Source organism: Manis javanica, chromosome 5, assembly GCF_040802235.1.
Source record: "Manis javanica isolate MJ-LG chromosome 5, MJ_LKY, whole genome shotgun sequence".
NCBI lineage: Eukaryota > Metazoa > Chordata > Mammalia > Pholidota > Manidae > Manis > Manis javanica.
The window spans coordinates 117,489,953-117,511,927 of record NC_133160.1 but is presented as its reverse complement, the minus strand read 5'-3'; the positions used below and the strand labels follow the sequence as shown (position 1 = coordinate 117,511,927).

General features: G+C 34.3%; 2 protein-coding genes across 2 annotated transcripts; both read left to right on the top strand.

Annotated features, from left to right (window-relative positions):
- Positions 1–1,029: 1,029 nt before the first annotated feature.
- Positions 1,030–8,050, top strand: CSN3 (casein kappa). Its single transcript, XM_017642627.3, has 5 exons — positions 1,030–1,164; positions 1,586–1,647; positions 4,283–4,315; positions 5,513–6,014; positions 7,879–8,050. The coding sequence occupies exons 2-4, from the start codon at positions 1,591–1,593 to the stop codon at positions 5,981–5,983; spliced, it is 561 nt and encodes a 186-aa protein (XP_017498116.3). The 5' UTR covers positions 1,030–1,164; positions 1,586–1,590; the 3' UTR covers positions 5,984–6,014; positions 7,879–8,050.
- Positions 8,051–11,951: 3,901 nt separating this feature from the next.
- Positions 11,952–16,706, top strand: LOC140849389 (uncharacterized). The gene is made up of 3 exons (XM_073236292.1): positions 11,952–12,082; positions 12,838–12,907; positions 13,930–16,706. The coding sequence occupies exons 2-3, from the start codon at positions 12,854–12,856 to the stop codon at positions 15,649–15,651; spliced, it is 1,776 nt and encodes a 591-aa protein (XP_073092393.1). The 5' UTR covers positions 11,952–12,082; positions 12,838–12,853; the 3' UTR covers positions 15,652–16,706.
- Positions 16,707–21,975: the final 5,269 nt, after the last annotated feature.

Here is a 21,975-nt window from a genome sequence, read left to right as displayed (position 1 = left end):
GCCTTACATTGATTCCTAGCCAGGTCTTTAAAACTAAAGTCACAGGTAACATTTTGCCTGAAGAAATGCAAGCTAAAGAAAATATTCTTTCCTGAATTATCTGGGCAAATTATTTGGTAGCTGTATTTTACCAAAATATCCCCCATATTGGTAGTTTTATATTAACTCTATGTTAGAATGAGCTGTCCTTGAAACAGAAATATTCCCAATTTAATAATTTATATCTATATATCCTGTATTTTTAGAATTTTTAAATCTAAAAAACACTTTGATTTATAAGAGTTTAATCAATCAACAAATATGTATTGAATGTTTATACAATGAACTTACTGAAGAATATATGTTGGTGTGGAATGTTTCTGCACCTGTGGTGTTAAGCACTCAGTGGGTCACTTAAGCTGTTTTTGTTTTTGCCCTTTTATAATGTTTTCCGTTTCATTTTCTAAAATTTCTATTATTCATATGTTAACTTGTCAAATACAGATGGATCATATTTTATTATATAGACTAAAACATTTCACATTCATATTTAACTTGTAAGAAATTGCTCTTGGGTATGTAAAATACGGTCAGTTTTCTAATTTTTAAATAACAATAGTTGTAATTCTGGAAGAAGGAAGACCAACCAGAGCTGATAATGTATGTAAGATCTCCAATATCCATGTTCTTAAACTAAAAGAGAAATATTTAAAATAGGAAAGTGTTGTGGCTATTTTTCATTTGCAATAGCTTTAAATTCAAATAGGTAGGATTAGTTGATTAGGAAGCAATTAATGTTTTAAAAAACTCCTCTATATGTCTTCATAAAACATAAAAATTCATTCTTTTAAGTGTGAATAGTTTCTTTCCAAGCTTTACGAATGACAACTCAATTTCATCTTCTGCATTTCATTAACTAAGTTTGACCTAAAGATGACCTAGCTGACATCAAATCTTTCTATTTTGTCGTCTTCCTATTGGGTAATTTGTAGGAGGAAAGTGCATCACGTGCTGCAAAGCACTAATACCCTTTACTCAGTCTTCAGGTCTTTCGTCTTGGGTCTTCTCCACAGGTAAGAGGCCACCTCAACCCAGTGCCAAGAAAGACCTCAACCCACTGCCAAGAAAGACCTCAACCCACTGCCAAGAAAGAACTCAGCCTACTGCCAAGAAAGCATAAGAAAGGTAATCATACCGAAACATCCAGAGAGAATGCCTTTTCACAGCAGTTCCTAATACCACCACCAGAGTTATTTTAGAAGCACATTTTCTTTCTTCTATCTTGAGAGGCAAAACATTTGTCAGGGAGAAAACACTGTGGAAAACCCCTGGACACATTTTTCCACTTCTTTCTTCTTACTGTGATTTCTGTATGTTGCAAGTCCCTTTCTAAAATTGATGCCACTTGGTGGCAAGGCCTCTATCAGATTCACCTCAATAATGTCAATTTTGGTTTTTCTGAAGCTTTTGATAAAAGAGATTTTCCACATTGGCTAAAACTACCCACAAATCAGGCTTTTTTTTTTCTTGAGGCAAAGAAAACTGTGTTTTAAATCACCCCTAAATTATTCATAACATCCTTTTAATAATTTTTTTTAATTATTAGGTGCAATGATGAAGAGTTTTTTCCTAGTTGTGAATATCCTGGCACTAACTTTGCCTTTTTTGGTGAGTTAATTTCATCTATTTAGATTTTAAGAAATTTTTATTTAAAGGCTGTAATTATGTAAATTTCTAAGTACAGGTACACTTCATAAAACAAGGTAACTGTATACTATATTTTCTTAAAAGTAATTTATTTTCTATTTATTTATAAAATGAAAATCATGTCATTCTGGATATACTTAAGTTCTCAAGAATTAAGATTTCACATTTTATCATGTATAGAAAACCTTTAAAACTCATACTACAGAGAAAATTCACTGTAGAGGGAAAACGTACTGAACATGTTTTTTAAATTATAAAATGTTCTAAAAATAATTCATAAAGAATAAATAGAGAAATCATAGCCCAGGATCAGATATTCTTTTAATTAAATTCCTAGTCCACAGATCCAATCTCTTTAGAGACTGAATTCTTAAAAGGTTAGGAGCTTGGCTACATTTTTCAAACAATATCAAAAACTTTGACATACAAATATTTAACATTCAAACATTGTTTCATTATATTCTTCCCCATTATGTCGACTGCCTGACTCCTTCCCAGGGATCATTTCCATAAATGACTATGATTTTCAGGCATTTTCTTAAATTACATGTTGTTAAGTCTATTAGACCAAGGATAAAGGTTTGGTTTTATTTATTTTACTTGTTTTCATTGTCATTTTTGCTATTGCTCTGTTTTATTTTCATGTTCATTTGGGGAATCCAGGACACTCGCCTGCCTATAACAAGAAGAGGAAGGCAAACATAGCTGATGTTATATGACCTCCTCTTAGACTGTAAATTTTGGAGGGAACTAGTCCTTGTTTCATAATTCATTTATTATTAAATTTAGACTTGCTTTTTAAGTTAATCTATGTTAAGTAATTCTATTAGATAAATTCTTAGGGGCAAGTTTTTTCAAAGTTTGAATTACTATAACTTTTACATTTGTTTTCTTTCATGTATTCTTTGAAATTCTATTTCATTGTTGCCACCTGACCATTAAGAATTTGAGTTTTCTCTTTGACAGGAATTAAGGTTTAAACCAGAATATTATTCTTTTAGGTTTCTGGACCCAATTCCAGCATGTGTGTTGTGGGGTCAAGGGGACTTCTCACACAACAACTGGCAATTCTTGGACAACATTAGAGTGTCCAAGAATTCAACCCAGTTCTGGTACTATCTAACTGGACATGGGATCAGATAACACAGGTTGAAAGCTTAGTCTTAGAAGACCTCCCTTGCCCTTGCCCCTGATTTAAACACCAGCTGCAAGCCCAGGATTTTACTTGTTTTTCTGACCAACCAGCTACAAATTGGGGGTTCCAACAACACCCTCCAACTCAGGATGCCAATTGCAAGCTTAGATTATTACCTGTACTTCTGGCTGATGGACTATAGTCCAGAGGTTCCTAGGATCCCCTGTTTGGGTTTGGTTAATTTGCTAGAGGGGCTCACAGAAAGCAGGAAACCCATGTGATTTACAGAACAGAAAACATTTGACTAGATTACTGGTATATAATAAAAGGATATAACTCAGGAACAGCATATGTAGAGGGCAAGGTATATGGAAGGGACACAGAGCTTCCAGGCCCTCTCCAGGAGAACCATTCTCCCCGCATTTCCCCATGTTTGCCAACCTGAAAGCTCTCTGAACACAACCATTTGGGGTTTTATGGTGGCTTCATTACATAAGGGTGATTGTTTAAACCATTGCCCATTGGCTATTGATTCAACCTCCAGTCCCTCTCCCATCATCAGTGGAAGGTCAGGGTGGGTAGGACTGAATAAAGTTCCAACCCTCAAATCAAGGGGTTGATTCCCACCCCCATCCTTATGTGGAGTCAGGGAGCCACCACATCAACATAACAAAATACACCTACTTACCCACCACCCTCTCATCACTTAGGAAATTTCTAGAGTATTAGGAGCATTGAGCCAGAAATTGGGATGAAGACGAAATATGTATTTAATATTATGATCTCATCTCAAAAGTTTATAAAACTTTTGCTTTTAAAGTCTTATATATACATCCCTGCGGAAATTGTTTTCTCACTCTTGAATCCCTATTCATGTTACAATCCAGAATTAAGAAAAGTATTACAAAAACAAATGGAATTTAACTTAAAAAACACTATTACTTATACAACATTATAACTTATATGCTAGAGTCAATTTTTCAAATCAAAATAAACATCAAAAATCATCTTGGTAGGAGAACAGAAAAATGAAAATATTTTTATTCCTCATCACTATATTTAACAATGTACATTCAATATAAACTGAATATAGGTTATTCCTAATTTTCATCTAAACAAATATTATATACATTTGTTGGCACAGGGATCAGATAATCATATTATTTTTAACCTTCAATTTTTCTCCCTACAAGGTGATTTTTAAAGACAGTTTAACCACAGAGTTCATTATTACTCCTTTGATTACTATATTAGTATATTGTCACATCTTGGGTGGCTCATAGGTCTTAAAGATTAAGTAACCATTTAATATTTTACAATATTAAGCAAAGAAATTAAAAACAAAGAAAATGTGTTTGTCTTTTATGCAAAAGATATTTTTTAAACCACACAAAAAAATCTAGAATCTGCTTTGCTTTTCTTTAACTTCTTCTTTCTTATTACGTCTATGAACCTCACCAGGGTGCAGAGGTACCAAGCCAGGAACAACCAGCAGTAAGTTAATTTTATTATTTTTAGTAGAGACATGAACTACCAAGTTCAATGATATTTTAATGTCTTTTGTCTAAAAACTAAATTAATTTTTAAACTCCGAAAATAATCTAATAATCTTTGCAGAAAACATCACTTTGGCAACCAACAGTATGAATCAACCTCAATGGTCATCTAAAAGTCTTGGTTTTATTTTATAACTCAAACCGTGTAATTTGGGTTTTCATGTATGTTTAAGAACATGAGAAAACTGTCCCAGAATTTACTATTAGGAAAAAAATGAAAACAGAAGCAAAGTTTAATATCTTTCCTGCCTAGTTTTTAAGATCTGGGGAAAGATCCCTCTCTGACCCACCTTGAGTACTTCTCATACACTTGTATTTACTTCCTCTTTTTGTTTCCCAAATATGTTTGAATGAATATATTTAAATGGCTCCTTTCATGAGAAATTCTTTCTTTGCAGTATAATTTTGTTGATTTGTTTCTATTACTGTGGAAAGATCTAGTGACATATTTTTATGACTTTACATAATAAGTAGAACAAAGACAAATAAAAACAGAAAATGCCCTAACCAACATTTAATGGAATTAATTAAGCTGAAAAAAAATCTGAAGTATACATCCAGAAATCCTCCTACATCACATTATTTCATTATTCTGCTATAATTTGTTTAGGAAAAAAGACAAATGTGGCTCAGCCTAATCTCTAGATAAATAAAACTTGTAAACAATTACAAATATGTGGTTGAGGACACACACACACACACACATATGAAAATATGTATATACATACATATTTCTCTGTGTATGGTATGTTTGTGTATAATATATCAAAGCTCCCTGTGAGATTTTTGTCTAGCTGTTGTATTTATTACAATGCCCAACATTTACTGAGCACCTTGCATGTATGCCAAGCTCTAGGCAATGTGATTTACCTCACCTAATTGTTTCAAACTAATATTTCTCTTTAATATTCTCTTTAATAAGATTTCAAACTAATATTCTCTTTAATATTTGTTGAAATCAAAAATTGGAAGGGCAGTATATAAATCCATATATTTTAAAATAATACTTGCTGAGTTCACTACTTCCAATATTATACTCAATGTCAAATACCATAACGTATTATTTCAAAAAATCTGATTTTATATATACATCCCAACCTACAATAATGCATTGTATAATTTATTCTTTTTGTAGTGCCGTGAGAATGATGAAAGATTACTCAATCAGAAAACAGTCGAGTATATCCCAGTTCATTATGTGCTGAATAGCTTGAATAGCTCTCCTTTTTATGAACACAATTACTACCGATATAGACCAGCTGTACTAGTTAGTAATCAAAATATGCCTTATCCATATTATGGAAAACCAGCTGCACTTAGGGTACTCACTCAAATTCCTCAATGGCCAATCCTGCCAATTATCTACACACCCACTGTGGTACATCACCCACGCCCACAGTCATCACTTATTGCCATTCCCCCAAAGAAAATTCAGGATAAAACAGTCATCCCTACCATCAACACTATTGCTACTGTTGAGCCTACACTTATTCCTCCCATTGAACCCACCGTGGACTCTGCAGTCACTCCAGAAGCTTTGTCAGAATTCACCGTCACAAGCACACCTGAGACTACAACAGTTGCAGGCACTTCATTCATCGTCTAAAACCTCTAAGGAAACATCAAAGACAACACAGGTAAATGAGCAAAACACACAAGAAAAGCAATACAGACAAGATTCCTGCATTTATCAGTATAATCATAAATTTAAAATACTTTAAACAGGTAAATCTCTTAAAGGAGCAGGCACAAATGGGCTAATTATAATTTTAGTTTGGTGGTGTCATAGCCTTGATACAATAGATTCTAGGAATCTAACAAGAAATTAAAACAAATCTTATTTTATAAAATGAAGAAAAACTGGGGATTTTGTTATCAAACTTTTTTCAACAATTAGAGCACTCCTCAAATCTATTAGTTTCATTTCATTCCTATTCACACACAAAGACAGTAGGGCAAAATATTTTGTTGAACTTGTGATTTTTCTTATCTCAAAAATGAATTCTTTAACAATTTACATAGGATCTGAGTTTAAATATATTTTAATCATTCAACAGTGTTCCTGAACTCTAATTTTAGGTGGATTGAGTGAAAGGGTATTATGTTTTCCATGCATTTCTTTATTTCAGACATCATTTCTGCAAGGGTCCCTGAAGTCAGGCACCCTAAATTTCTCCTATGCTAAGATGAAATCATGGAAGAATTATAATTCTTAACTTGAAAAGCACATACATATTAAAAGGATACTTTCAAACCCTTAAATGTAATGCAAAATGTTTCTGTTTTTTAATTTGGATCAATGATTGTCTAAGGTAATTTCAAATTTATGGGAAGAAGTTAAATAAAAAGACAGATTAATAAATAGAAAACAACCAAAGAATATGAAATAATTTTGGAAGAGATTTACAAAATTCAGAGTTTCTTCATAACAAATATTTTCAGAGCATTACAGTATCTATGTGTTATATGATCTAAAATACAACACTGATCTGTGACGTAATAGGAATCACATTAGAGCAGAGAAGGCTGCTTCTTCCATCTGTGTGACCTTAGGCAAGTCATTATTCTCTCTGAACTTTCATTTTCTCTTAAAAGAAAGTTTCTGTGGGGGTCAAGTGATAATGCATATTGTGAAAAAAATTATAAAAATTGAGCAGTCTGTTAAATACAATGCATTATAAAAGATAAAATTAATAAATACTAAAATTTACTTAAGTTTATTCTGTCCTTACTAAATGATTAAAAACTATACATGATTATCTCAATTCATTCCTATAGCAAATATATGGAACAGATTATATTACAATTTTGAATTCATGATTGGAAAAAAAATAGGCCTTTGGATGTTAAGTTGCAACAGCTAGAAAGTTCAAAACTGTGAACCAAACCAAACCTGTTTGATTTCAGAGAGTAAGGTTTAGTTGCCATCTATTTTCATACAGGCCATCTAATTTGCAGAAAAACAGAAAATACACTATGGTTTCTTAGATCAAATTATGTGTAAATTGTGTTATTTAATTGCCATTTAATAGGACATCTGGTAGGAAAAAGAATGCAACATGTTTGATAAATTTTTGACTTATTAAAATTTAGAAAACAAAATGAGAACAGTAATAGAGACAACAAGAAAGCAAGTAATTTAGTACTAGTTATATTTTATTTACTCAAAATATACTATTTCATGATTATGTTTTTAATGAAATAGTCATTATTTCAATAGTTACATTTGTTCAAAACTCATGAACCTAGTTTTCTAAGTTAAAACTGCTAAATAATATCACTTATAAGAAGATGTAAAGGACACTGTCTTTCTGTAAATATTAGGTGAAGTAAATTATTTTTAGTCACTCTATGCCAATTTCAAATATTTAAATATAAGGATTTAATTTGATAAATCCTTGGATACAGACTTAAGAGACAAATCATAGAAGCTAAAAAAGTCTAATATGTGAATGATTAACACATTATGAAATAAATTCCTAAATTCATCATTTTTTATAGGTCTTGCTGAAACCAAACAACTAATTCAAACTTCTTTGGCCATCGGTCTACCTTCATCAAGAGAGAATGTGATTTTCACAGATTTGGCTCCTTTCTCTTCTGCCCTTAAATTTTACATTAATGCCACATTTAAGTGTTCTGATTCTTGCTCAATAAAACCAATTGAATGCAACTGGATCTCTTAACTTAAAGACTCTGTGGTTAATACGCCCCACAGATCTTTGAAATCTTGAGATTCTAAGGCAAGTTTAGTGTGAGTCTGCATACACAAGTTTATCTGGGGGCAAAGTCCTTAATTTGATCTCATTCTCAAAGTGGTCAATGGTCTAACATTGATTAAGAACATCTTCTCCAAGATGACACTGGAGCCTCTAAATTAACAAGTCATCGGGACCAGAGAAGAACTAAGCCATGATGCTCCAATCCCAGGGACCACAGAGTGACTTTTGGGAGCCCTGGGAACTCTAGTGTTTGCATTAAATTTAAGTAGTCAAATGTATTTCTAAGTAGATCACTTCCAAGAGCAAATTCTGGGCACAGTCAGGCTACAAATGACCACAGCTACAAACACAGGCACATGGTAGAAATACAGAAGCTGACCGAGACTCTAGACCTGTATGGATCATTTCTGCCATACTGGAAGCTACAGTCTCACATTTGTCAAACACACACAAACACACACACACATGCACACACACACATACATGTACCAGGAAGCTTCTGGAATTGAGGTCCTCTGGTCTACCAAAATTGGTGAATACTCAAAGTCCAAGAATAGGACATAGCTTTTCCCTTAAACAAATATGGCAAGGAAAATGAGTAATTTATATGCTTGCTCCATATTTAACACATCATGACAAAAAAAATACAAATCACTCACCTTTACAAAGTACTTACTGGCCACCCATTTAATCTTTTGTTGAAACCTTTAGCAGATGTGTTATTACTCGGAGTGTTTTATAGACTTTTACGTGCTTTATCATTCAAATGCTAGAGTTTGAAAGAGAGGCATGGCCAGGGGCATGACATGGCTAGGCCTCATTTGCTTTGACCATTAATAATAATATTAATTTTATGGAAAACAAAGTAAAATATGGGAAAGGTATCATTTATTTCAGTATTAACAAAATATTTATCACCTATTTTATAAAAGTTACTCGAAGAATGATTGTGGGACACAAAAAATAGTATTTAATAATAATAAACAACCAACACCTATGCAGTATATACTATAAGCCAGTCAATCTTCCATTTATATGTATTTACTGATTTAATATGTACCCATGGGCTACATATTGTTGCTGTTGCTATTACTATGAAAGACAAATGAAGCAATTTTCCCCAAGAGGGGCTGAAATTTGAACCCATATAGTTCTTCTTTAAAGTCCATGTTCTTAATCATGTGAACACTACTATAAAAGCATTTCCAGTGTGGTAGGTAAAATAAAACATGAAGCAAAGTACTTTAAACAATGAAAATATTATTTATTAATATTGACTCATATTAATATAATAAAATATCTAAATGACATTAATAATGAGGTGTTAAACTAAGATATTAAATTAATAATAATATACAACCAACCTGATATGATGTTACTCCATCTTTGTACTTGCAATATCAGTTCAAGTATTTTGCATACCTAATATTTCATAGTAAACCCTTCAACTACTTCTGTACATGTTAAGAAAATATATTAATGAGTTGGTTATTTGGGATTTGGATAAATTACTTTCAGAGGCAAAGGTCCATCCAAGTGGAGTCGGTTTGTAACTAATGAGAAATCAAGTCTTTAGCACACAAAAAACAGTCTGATCTGGAGATTTACATATAATCATTTATCAATTATTTGCCAAATACCCACTATGTGAATATAGCAAGTTTCTTCCCCACCTCTAGGACTTCATAGTCTAATGAGATTTTGAAAAACATTTTATATTCAGTCCTGCAAACAGCCTTATCTGAAAGTTCTCAGATCTCCCAGAATGTAGTGATGACTTACTATAATGAGCATTTACATAGCACTTTAAAAATGTATAAATGTTTTTGCATATGCTAACCTCTTAATCTTCACCAATAACCTCTTGAAATACTTTGTTATTGCCCCTCATTTTGTACATGTGAAAACAACTTCAAAATAGTTAAACATAAGATAGCAAAAATTTATGGGCTTTGAATTTGCATAGAACTCAATTGAAATTTTAGCTCATCACTTAATTTTGTGGCCTTGAGCAAGAAAGAGAATGAAAACTAATGTTTTTTATTTATTGATGTATGTGTTAGGCTCTGTAACAAGAACTTTAAGGTATTAATTTATTCCACATAATACTCTAGTACTATTAGTGTGCTTATATATAATGAGGAAGGTGAGACCAGACAGATTAAGCGATTTGCCCAAGATCATAAAGCAGTTTACTAAGTGGTAGAGTTTAGCTTTGAACCCTAGCAGTTCAATTCATCAGCCTTCATTGTCTTACTGTGTACCAGGCAACCTTTAATATGAGATATTCTTTAACATACCCTGTATTAACTGGGCATTCAGTACATGTTTGATCCTTTATTCCTAAATTCCCAAGAAACATTTCAGAGAATATCCACTGTCTGCAAGATAAAGTCAGCTTTCATGATCTTGCTATTTACCTTCCCACATTCTCTCTTTCCATTAGAGCATTATGCCATATGCCCCAGTGCCCCAAACCTCATACAGTTGACTGCTTTAGCTACACCATCACCATCACCAGCACTTTTCTGAAGCTGCTCAAGTCCTTTTGATAATTCACATCACATAATCAAAATTTGACTCTTTGGCTTAGATATCAAAGTCTTAAGAAAATCCTTTCTGAAACTTTCAAGATCAAGTGTTCTGTCAGTGTGCTACCACAACATCCTGCTCCTGGCAGTTCCTTCCCCTCCAGTACTCATCAATTTCTGTGCACCTGCCCATCCACCTCACCGGCTGGGCCATAAGCCCTCTTGGCATAGGAGCTATATTCTCCTCACTACTCGTTCTCCAAGGTCAGGCCTAATACAGTGTAGGAACTAAATAAATATTTCTTAAAAGAGTAAGTAAAGGAATAAGTGGGTTGTTAATGTCTGAAGTTGAAATACCCATTTAATTGGATTAATTTAACCTAGACTTTTCTTATCAAAATCCAGAGAAGAAAAAATGTTGACCTTAGTTAATTAGTTTTCATGGATCAAGCTACCAAAGTCAGTGATAGACTGTTAGACCAATTTCAAATGCAACAGAAAATTGCTACAAATCATATTATCAATCACAGAAGTAGAAAAGTATAAAGGGAGAATGTTTTTATAACTTAATCTCAATTTTCAAGGGAAGAAAGCTGAATGTCAACAGAATGACCAAATTACTGTATCAATATTATGTATTATCTTAACTCCAGTACACTACTTAGAAGAAGAGGATGATAGCATGTCCTCCTCCTCGTCTCCCTAATATGATTCACTTTAGTTGTGGCCAGATGCCCATATTATTGAAACCATGGCTATAAAGTTAATACAAAACAGACTTGAAAAATCAAGTATATTCTTTTTATGTGTATAGAAAGAATTATTTTTATACATATAAATTCTTTTACCTGTATTTTACTGGAATATGCTTAGAAATCCCAGAAGCTCTTACAGGCAAGTTTAAACTCTTAAATATTCCTATAGAATTAATATTTTTCACTAACATAATTGTTTTCCATAATTAAAAACCATTTTTTTGAATCACTCATCACAAAATACCTACAACCTCTATTATGATGGTTAAGACAAAGACCTTAGAAGAGTAAAATCTTGATGTACTTCTTGCCATTGAAACAATCAATTTTAAACTAATGATTTCAAGTAATAGTACAAATAACAAAAATTTTATAAGGAATCAAATTATTCTTTTTTTTCCTAAAATGTAACAGTGAAATATGTTATTTCCACAAGAATCCAGCAATCAGCTGATTTTGTCAACAGACTGGCTTTCTTTTAATCAGTATTAACCCTTGCCGATAGTAATCATATTAAAGTTTTCTTGGTCTCTCCCCAATAGGAAATAAGTAGGAGGGACATCCAGGTATGAAGGGCTTATTTATTCAAAGTGCGCTCACTATATTTCATTTGGAGACAACAACTACAGAGAAGAGTCAGCTTGGTTAATAGAAGATAAAACCCAACCAGAACACAGAGGACAAGCCCCCTTTTAAGGTATCTACACAGATAAGAGTTTGGAACATAGATTCTTCATTAGGCTCTGGGCTTTCACAGTTTGGACATAAATGCAATAGCTAAATAAATTGATAATTAAAATAATCTTCTGATTTAGACAAATTGAACTTGTTTCTAACACTACTGTACTGATTACTAATGGGAACTGGTCATACCTACTCAAAGGCTAGAGTCTCACTTGCACTATGTCTGCAGTTTAATAAAAGCTGTTCCTATGAATTACTCAAGTTTCATGGCTGAATAGTGAGTGACCTTTGATAAAATGCAATTTAAGTAAAATATCATAAAGCAAACTTGACTCTGTTGAGTAAAAAACTGCTCTAAGACGAATGCTTCATTTTGCCTAAGGCACTTCCTGGTGATAAAGAGGGTGCCAACTTCAGTGTTTCTTAAACCTTTCCAGGCCTCCATGAAAGCACTGGCTTTAACATCCTAAAAGTATGAATCATAATTTTTTTAATAAAAACTTTTAAAAATAAATTTTACTTATATAATACTTCTATTTAAAGAAGTATTAAGCTGTTAACACCAATTACTCTAAAATACTTTTATGTTATTAGAGTTTTATAAAGAGTGCAGAAAGCTCTTGGGTAACAACAAATTATTTAGTGATAGTATGGCATCCTGAGAAATCTTAATAACAAAATTTACTAAAATGAATATGAATTTGAATAACCTATATATCACTACACTATTAAAGATGGGTTCTTTTTATTCTTTTTGTTTCCTTACAGAGTCCAAGAAGAAAAGATGAAGGTCCTCATCTTATCTATGTTCATCTTGAACTTCACTACATTCTTCTTGGTAAGTTTTCAACACTCTTCCACAGGTAATTTTCTTCTCATTTAGAAAAAGAAACATATTTTCATATCAATTATGTACCACAAAAATACCATAGAGTAATATATCGTTGTGTTTATCACCAGGATAATGTATGCTTTGTTGTTTTAAAAATAATTGCCATGAACTTTGATTATTGTGTACCTTTCTATAAATTCATACAATGGGAATATAAAAAACTTCATAAGGGGAATATTAGAAACATATCCACACACAAAAAAATGTGCACATGGATGTTTATAACAGTTCTATTCATAATTGCCAAGAATTGGTAGCAACCAAGATGTCCTCCTTGGTAGTGAATGAATAAATGAACTGATACATCCAGGTAATGGAATATTATTTGACAGTAAAAAAAGAGCTATCAAACCATGAAAAGACATCGAGGAAACTTAAATACAATTACTAAGTGATGGAAGCCAATCTGTAAAAGATGCATACTGCATGATTGCAACTATATCACAGTCTGGTAAAAGCAAAACTATGTAGACAATGAAAACGTCAGCTGTGGCTGATAGAGGTTAGGAGAAATAATCAGGTAGAGCACAGAGGATTTTTAGGATAGTGGATCCATTCCATAAGGTACTATAATGGTAGATACATGTCATTATACACTTGTCAAAACCCAAGAATGTACAACACTAAAAGTGAATTCTAATAAACTATGGACTTTATATGATAATGATAAGTCAATGTAAGTTCACTGATGTAGCATTCTGGTGTGAGATGTTGATAGTTGGAGAGACTGTGTATGTGGAGGCAGGGAGTACATGGAAACTGTGACTGTGTGTACCTTCCACTCAATTTTGCTATGAACCTAAAACTGTTCCAAAAACTAGATTTTAAAAAAGAAATGGAAATAAAATCCATTAAAAAATTTTAAATGTTTATTTTTAAATTTTTACCAGTGACTATTTTTAAATACAGCCAATGTGACTTGATGTCACACATATTTAATTCTTTACTTGTATGTTTTTTATTTGCAGACAAGTGAGAGTCTTGAAACTCATGACCAGTCAGGACAAAAGTTATCAAGGCTACATTCACCTTCCAAAATCAGAAAAGCCACATCTTCACATGCTCAGGATGAACTAACAAAATCCCAAGCCCAGAGATCAAAGCATTCAGCAAGCCAGGCTTCACTTACCAGGTCTCAACCAAAATCATCTTCATCAGTTTTACCAAATCAATCTCTAGCATCTAAATTTAAAAAATCTCCAACATCCGAGTCAACATTCAAGCACTCATTATCTTCCCAAGATGCAGCAAAAAGGTTAGTCTCTACCAAAAAGCAATTTTTAGCTAACAAGATTGAACAAAAGCAGCCTCAAAAATCAACTTCAAAAAGCCAGAACTTAGTCCACAAGTCTACACAAAAACTGACTCTAGCTAAGTCTGAACAGTTATCTCCCAAGACTGCTGTAAAAAAGAAGAAAACTGCTGAGTCTGGAAAGAAACATTCAGAAGTTACCATGTCTACATCCAAGCAAACATCATCTTCACCCAAGACAGGACAAAGGTCTTCAGATGCCAGGGCTACACTAAAATCAACTGTAAAGACCCTAAAAGGAGAAGCTCTAGTTGCCACACCTGCACTTAAACAGAAAGCATCTTCCCGCAGTACAATAAGGAGCCATCTGGTTCCTAAATCTAAAGAGCCAAATTCTGAACTTTTGAAGAATAAAACAAAGACAGTTTCTTCTAAGAGGTCTCCACCAAGCAATTTACCAGACTCCAGCTCTACTTCAAAAAGAAGTGCTAAGTCTGCAGCCAAAAAGTCTCAAGGATGCAATTCTGCCAGAAGCCAGCCTCTAGCTTTCAAAAATAAACCAAGGAAGATGGGACCTTTGCATTATGTTAACCAGTCCCCAACTTACCCGAAGTTTCTACATGCTCCCGAGTGTCGGCTGCACAAACCTTGTCCAGTAAAATCTCATCCATTTCAACTCCAAACTAACACCCTAAAATCTCATAAGCCCATATCTTGTCAACATGGACCAAAAAAGCAGCCATCTGAGAATTCTGTACAAGCAACTACTGCATCACACACAGAAACAACTACCATCTTTGCACATAGCACCAGGACAGCAGTTAGAGGGACAAATGATACTGTAACTAGCATAGCTCAAATTACACCTACCGCAGATGCCCTGACTGCTGCCCTCTCACCTACAACCACTACCTCTGCATCTGAGACCATCACCCTGTCGGCTGATACCACTGCCGCCAGACAAGAGGCCACTTCCCTCGAGGGCGACACAGCTACTGCTGTAACAAGCACCACTGCTCCGACTGAAACTAGCAGTGGCACAATGGTTGAGGGGACAGCTCGGGGTGCTTCTGCTAGCCCCACGGTCACTGCCATGAGCACGAACACGGCACCTGAGAGCACAGCCTCCGTGGAGGTTCCCACACCCACCGCAGCTGCTCCTGGGAGTACCACATTCACGCTTGGCACCACCCTGCCTGGGATCGATGCCATTTCTGTTTTCCCTGATGACAACACAACTGCCCGTGCTGTGCCGGAAGAAGACATCCCTGACCCCGGAGAGTATGTGTATAACAGTGACGATTATGATCCAGTCCCTGAATATGAATATGACCAGGAGCTTGTTGAAGATTCCACGGCAATTCCAGCAGCTAATGCCACAGGCCCTGTTACTCCTTCAACTCCAGAGGCCACTTCTCCAGTACAAAATGCCTCATAACCCTCTACTCAGAGCCTACAGGTGTACTATACAAGGCCCTTGAATATTGACTAAATCTCCCAATAATCAAAAGTATGAGAAGTAATACTGAAAATGTTAGCAGTGAAAATATAGCAACTCTTTAAGCATATTGTTTCAGTTTTCACTTTTTTTGTCTTCATCTATCACCAACATACCACATCACATATCTGAAGATTCATAAGAATTTTCATTGCATTTTTTACTATGACTGAATTTATTCCACAGGCCTCAATACTTGACATAAGGATGGAATTTATCTTTTATTCTCACTGCAGTCCAAAAAAGTCCTTGATGTCCTAAGAGCAAAGCTCCCTAAATCCTCTTAATTTCCCTCTTAAACAAAGAAATCTCTTAGTCACTGACTTTGATTAAATTACTCAACAAAAATTTGTCTCATAGTTTGAAAAGAATGATTATTAACGTGGTGAATTTTATCATAAAAAAATAAACACCAAAGATGTTACCTATAGAATAGGTATCTTTTATGTAGGACATGAGGTTTCTAGGATGCTATAAAACTGGAGGAAGAGATATTATTCAGAGAATCTGGGAACTGAATATGCCTTCTTTCCCTGAATGAAAATTTGTTAAGTACAAAGAAGCTCCCAGGAGTCTAAAAGAATAGAAAAGCCTGCTGAAATTATTCCTGAGCTATGAAACATTGATCAAGGGAGAAATAAACTTCCTAGACCCAGCAAGACCCTGTCTTGCATGGACAATGTCATCACATCTACTGGACTGCCCCCCTACCCCACCGCTGTAACCACACACTCATACACCAGAACTTATGGAGAACCAAACAGAGAAATCTTGCCCTTGTTCCTTCTACCCATGACCATCCTTCTTTAAAACATAAATATCCTCTGAGAAATACATAGAGGCTTGCTCTACTTTTATAGTACCTATGTGTGTGTGTCTGTGAGAGAAAGAGAGAGATGGGGTGAGAGAAAGAAGGAGAAGCTTGCCTGTCAATCTATAGCCCACCTGAAAGGCTGAACTTACATTTATTATTTCCATTTTCCATCACAAATTCCCTCTTCCCTTTTACAATGTGGAATCAATAGCATACATACAACAGTAATTTAGAATTGAAAGAGGAAATAAAGATTATTTTTCTCCAAAGGTTTATCAGTTTATCATTTTAGGTTTATCAGTTTTTATCTTAAAATATTCCCTCTCAAGACTACCCCTACAGATTCTTATTATTTTTATTGAGGGCACAAATAATATACAATATTTTGTTTCACATATACAACATAGTGATGTTATCTACATTATTAAATGCTCATCTCAACTAGTGTAGTTTCTGTCAAGATGTAATGATGTTACAGAATTATTGACTATATTCTCTATACTTTCATCCCTGGGACTTATTATGACTGAGATTTTGTGCCCCTTTATCCCCTCATCTATTTCACCTACTGATTTTTAAATCAGTATATTCATGATAGTCGATGGGCATGCCTACATTATCTGGATTGGTATTATAAAACCAAACCAAGTGGGTAGACAAGGCTTCTCTTCTGTGTATAGCCTTTGAAGGTAGTTCAAGTGTAGGTGAGAAATACAGTAAGGATCTGCTAAGCAAAGGCATAATTGTATCTGCTCCATAACTCCATGCATGTGCATGTCTAAAAACTTTCTGCCAAATACTCTGCTCCTTCTTGGACATTTAAGAATTTTTATACACCTAAAATATTGTCCTTTATTTTTTAAATGATTTTTAATTTCAGATAATTAGGTAGATCATGTTAACACATTAACTTCCTTTTTTGGGCACCTACCAAAAGCAAGTCTTGGTGCTAAGTGCTATAAGACAATCCTGAGACCCAAACAATGATTATGGTCTAAGGGAGCTCAGAGTAAAAGAGAGTATATAGCCCACATCTATACCAGTGATGGCACAATCCAAAATAGAAGAGGAGATTTCTTACAGCCTTAGGGACCAGGGAAGTAAACACAGAAAGAAAAAAAAGTGTAGAAAAAAGTCATTATTTGAACTGTACATTGAAGAACAGGTTGAATTTTTACATTCTCATTTTTTTCTATTTAGGCAGTACTTTTAACAACTGAATTAGTTGCTAATAGTTAAAACATTTAAAAAATAGAAGTCATAAAAATCCATAGTTTCCTCCAAAACGTGAACGGTCTGGTACCACAGACATGCAGCCTTGCCTGGCAACTGCAGGGCTACTGCAAGTGTGGCAGGCCAGCTGGCTGCTCTGGCCAGTCAGTTCAGAGGGACAGGCATAAATTAATGCTGTCACTCTCCACACTGTTTCTTTTTTGGCTTCCTTTAAATTTTTTAATTATTCACTTTTGCCTTCACTCATTAAGTAGCAAGACTTTCTTGATCACAAAAACAGTGTGTTCTAGTGCAAACTGTTCATCTAATCCTGACCAGTACTGCACGTATCAGTGAACGAGAGCTCGAAATAGCTACTGCTGGTTCCTGTAGGGGAGGCATGTCCTCCTCATTTCACCAGCCCTCTCCAGGCCTACTTCATTCAATGTTAACTGGGTTCTCTTGGTTTTTAAACTTGTGATCCTTGCTCTTAACAGTGAAATCACTTAAGATTTTTGAAAAGGAGAGTGGAACTCCTTTAGCTTAATTTAAGATGGGGTGAGAGCTCCATGAAGGCCTAAAGGTGGACTTGAGGGAACAATTTTGAGAGATACTAAGGAATAAACACCATAGGACTTGATAAATTGAATATTGGATAGGGTGGTGATCAAGAAGTAGCTTACTATTTTCTGGCTTGAACGACTGATTGAAAGCTAATACCACAAACTAAGATTGAGTCAGTCTGCAGGAAAGAAGAATTTACTTTGAAAAGAACTCTATGCATTTCTCTTCTAGCTCTGTGTACTAAAAAATGACAGCATAGCATGATTTCAAGTACCCATGATATGTTTACAAAAATGGATCATAGATTAGGGCACAAACATAACCTCCCCAAATGTTAAAAACCCAGAAATTCTACAATTTCTCTTTTGCTAGGATGAAACAAAACTAAAAATTAATTACAAAATCTAAATAAAAATGTCCAATTATACTCTTCGAAAGAAACAAAACTAATTAAACAGTATTAATAAAGAATTAAAAAGAAGACTACATATACAAGCTAATGAGATATAATCAAAATTATATGAAGAGGTAAAATGCTATGTTAATTAGTATTATTTGATGATTACTTTATCAAAAAGTTATGCTCCTAGTTATTCATCAAACATATTCCAAATAGCTTAGGAGGAGTATAAAAAGACTAAGATCCTTTTTCCAGTTTTATAGAGATATAACTGACAAATATAATTTATATAAAGTATACAATGTGATGATTTGATATACTCATACTTTGTGACATGATTAACACAATCAAGCTAATTAACACATCCATCACCTCAATAGTTACTTTTTTTTTGGTGAGAACGCTTGACATCATCTTTCTTAGCAACTTAAAAGTATACCACACAGTATTATTAGCCATAGTACCATGTTGTAGATTAGATTCTCAGAACTTAGGTATCATAACGTAAAGGTTGTACTCTTTGACTAACAGATTTCCTTTCCCCCCACCCTCAACCCCTGCCAACCCCTGCCAACCATCATTCCACTGTTTCTATGAGTTCAGCTTTTTTATTTTAGATTCCACATATAAATAATACTATAAAGCATTTGTCTTTCTTTGTCTTACTTCACTTGGCAAAAATCCTTTCAGGTTTATCCTGTTGTCACAAATGGCAAGCATTCCTTCTTTTCTGTGGTTAAATAATATTCCATTATATATATACATACACACACACACACACACACACATACACACCACATTTTTTACCCATTCATCTCTCAAAATGCACTTAGGTTGTTTCCATATTTTGGTTATTGTGAATAATGCTGCAGTGAACATGGGAGTGCAGATATCTCTTCAAGACAGTTATTTAAGCTCCTTCAGACATATATCCAGAAGTAGGATTTCTGGGTCACAAGGTAGTTCTACTTTTAATATTCTGATGAGCTCCCATACTGTTTTCCATAATGTCTGTAACTATTTACATTTCTACCAGCAGTGCACAAGGATTCTATTTTCTCCACATCCTTCCCAACATTACACTCTTTTGTCTCTTTGGTGATAGCCATCATAACAGGTATTGGGTGGTAATATCTCATTCTGGTATTGTTCTTTATTTCCCTAAAGATTAGCAATGTTGAGCACCTTCTTATGTATTTGGTGGTCATCTGTATGTCTTCTGAAAAATGTCTATTTAGGTCTTCTGCCCATTGGATTATTTGGTTTTTTGTTGCTGAGTTAGATGAATATTTTTACATATTTTATATATTAACCTTTATCAGATATATGGTTGGAAATACTTTCTCCCATTCTATCAGGTGCCTTTTCATGTTGTGGATTTTGTTGTTGTCATTGTGCAGAAGGTTTTTAGTCTGATATAGCCCCACTTGTTTATTTTTTGCTTTTGTTTCATGTGCTTTTGGTGTTCTATCCAAAAAATTATTGCCAAGACCATTGTCAGAGAGCTTTTCCCTGTTTTCTTTTGGGAATTTTACTAGGTTTCAGGTCTTACGGTCCTAAAGTTCAGGTGGAACCTCAAAAGACCATGAATACCCAAAGCAATCGTGGGGAAGAAACAAAGCTGGAGGCATCACATTTCCTGATTTCAAACTATATTACAAGGCTTTAGTAATCAGAAGAGTATGTAACTGGCCTATGGGCAATAGACATACAGCATAATGGAATAAAACAGATCCTAGAAATAAGCCCATGAATATGTGGTCAAGTAATTTTGGACAAGGGAACAAAGAACACACAGCAAAACAGAAATTAACTCAAAATGGATTTACCATTTACATAAATTAACTTAGAATAGATCTTAATTTGAAGACAACAGTAATTTTCCTAGATAATGAGAAGAAAGGAAAATTCTTATAATTAAAGTACAGAATTTAGAAAGAAGGATTTTTTTTTGGCAGTACTCTCAAATTGATCTCTGAAACAATATACTCTTAGGTGATCTTAAATTCATACAAGTGAACATATAGAAACTGTTATACCTAAGGAAAGGGACCAGAGCATCATTACTAATCAATAGGTATTGCTTTAGAAAAGCAATATACTTTGAAAAAAATCTTTGTGGTTATAAAAATTCACCTGGAAAATAATGTTTAATATCACAACAATAACACACATATATTTGTTGTTCTCTAATTTGTTATCTTTTATGTAATAGAATTCTTACAAAAAAGCACATCATGACCTTTTGAGCATGCTTGTATCTTAATATTGGACATTCAATTCCATAGTCAACATACGTTTTGTTTTTTTGTTTTTGTTTTTGTTTTCATTTCTGTTACTATTTCATTGGAGTTGCAGCAGGAAACAAAATTTAGAAATGAAAACTAAGCAGATGTTAGCTTGTGGGACCTACTCAATTAGAGTAGGCATAATTCCTCAAAGAGAAACTTTTCCTTAATTTTGACTTGTCTGTTGCAGCCAGGAGATTTTGGTTTGCAAGATGCATTAGTTTCTTGCAGATTGTGTTACAAATTGCCACAAACTGAGTGGTTTAAAACAGTGGGAATTTATTCTCTCACAGTCTGAAATCCATGCGTCAGCAGGCCTGTGCCCCCTCTGGATGCTCCAGGGCAGCATCTTTCGGTGCCTCTTCCAGCTGCTCATGGCTCCAGGTATACCTGACTTGTGGCAGCGTAATTCCAACCTCTGCCTCTGTTCTGTTTATTTTTATTTTTATTTTTTGGTATCACTAATATACACTTACATGAACAACATTGTGGTTACTAGATTCCTCCCATTATCAAGTCCCCACCACATACCCCATTACAGTCACTGTCCATCAGTGTAGAAAGATGCTATAGAAATACTACTTGTCTTCTCTGTGCTGTACTGCCTTCCCCGTGGCCTCCCACTACATTATGTGTGCTTATCATAGTGCCCCTTTTCCCCCTTATCCCTCCCTTCCCACCCATCCTCCCCAGTCCCTTTCCCTTTGGTAACTGTTAGTACATTCTTTGGTTCTGTGAGTCTGCTACTGTTTTGTTCCTTCAGTTTTGTCTTTGTTCTTACACTCAACAGATGAGTGAAATCATTTGATACTTGTCTTTCTCCGTCTGGCTTATTTCACTGAGCATAATGCCCTCTAGCTCCAACCATGTTGTTAGAAATGGTAGAATTTGTTTTCTTCTTATGGCTGAATAATATACCATTGTGTATATACACCACATCTTCTTTATCCATTCATCTACTGATGGACACTTAGGTTGCTTCCATT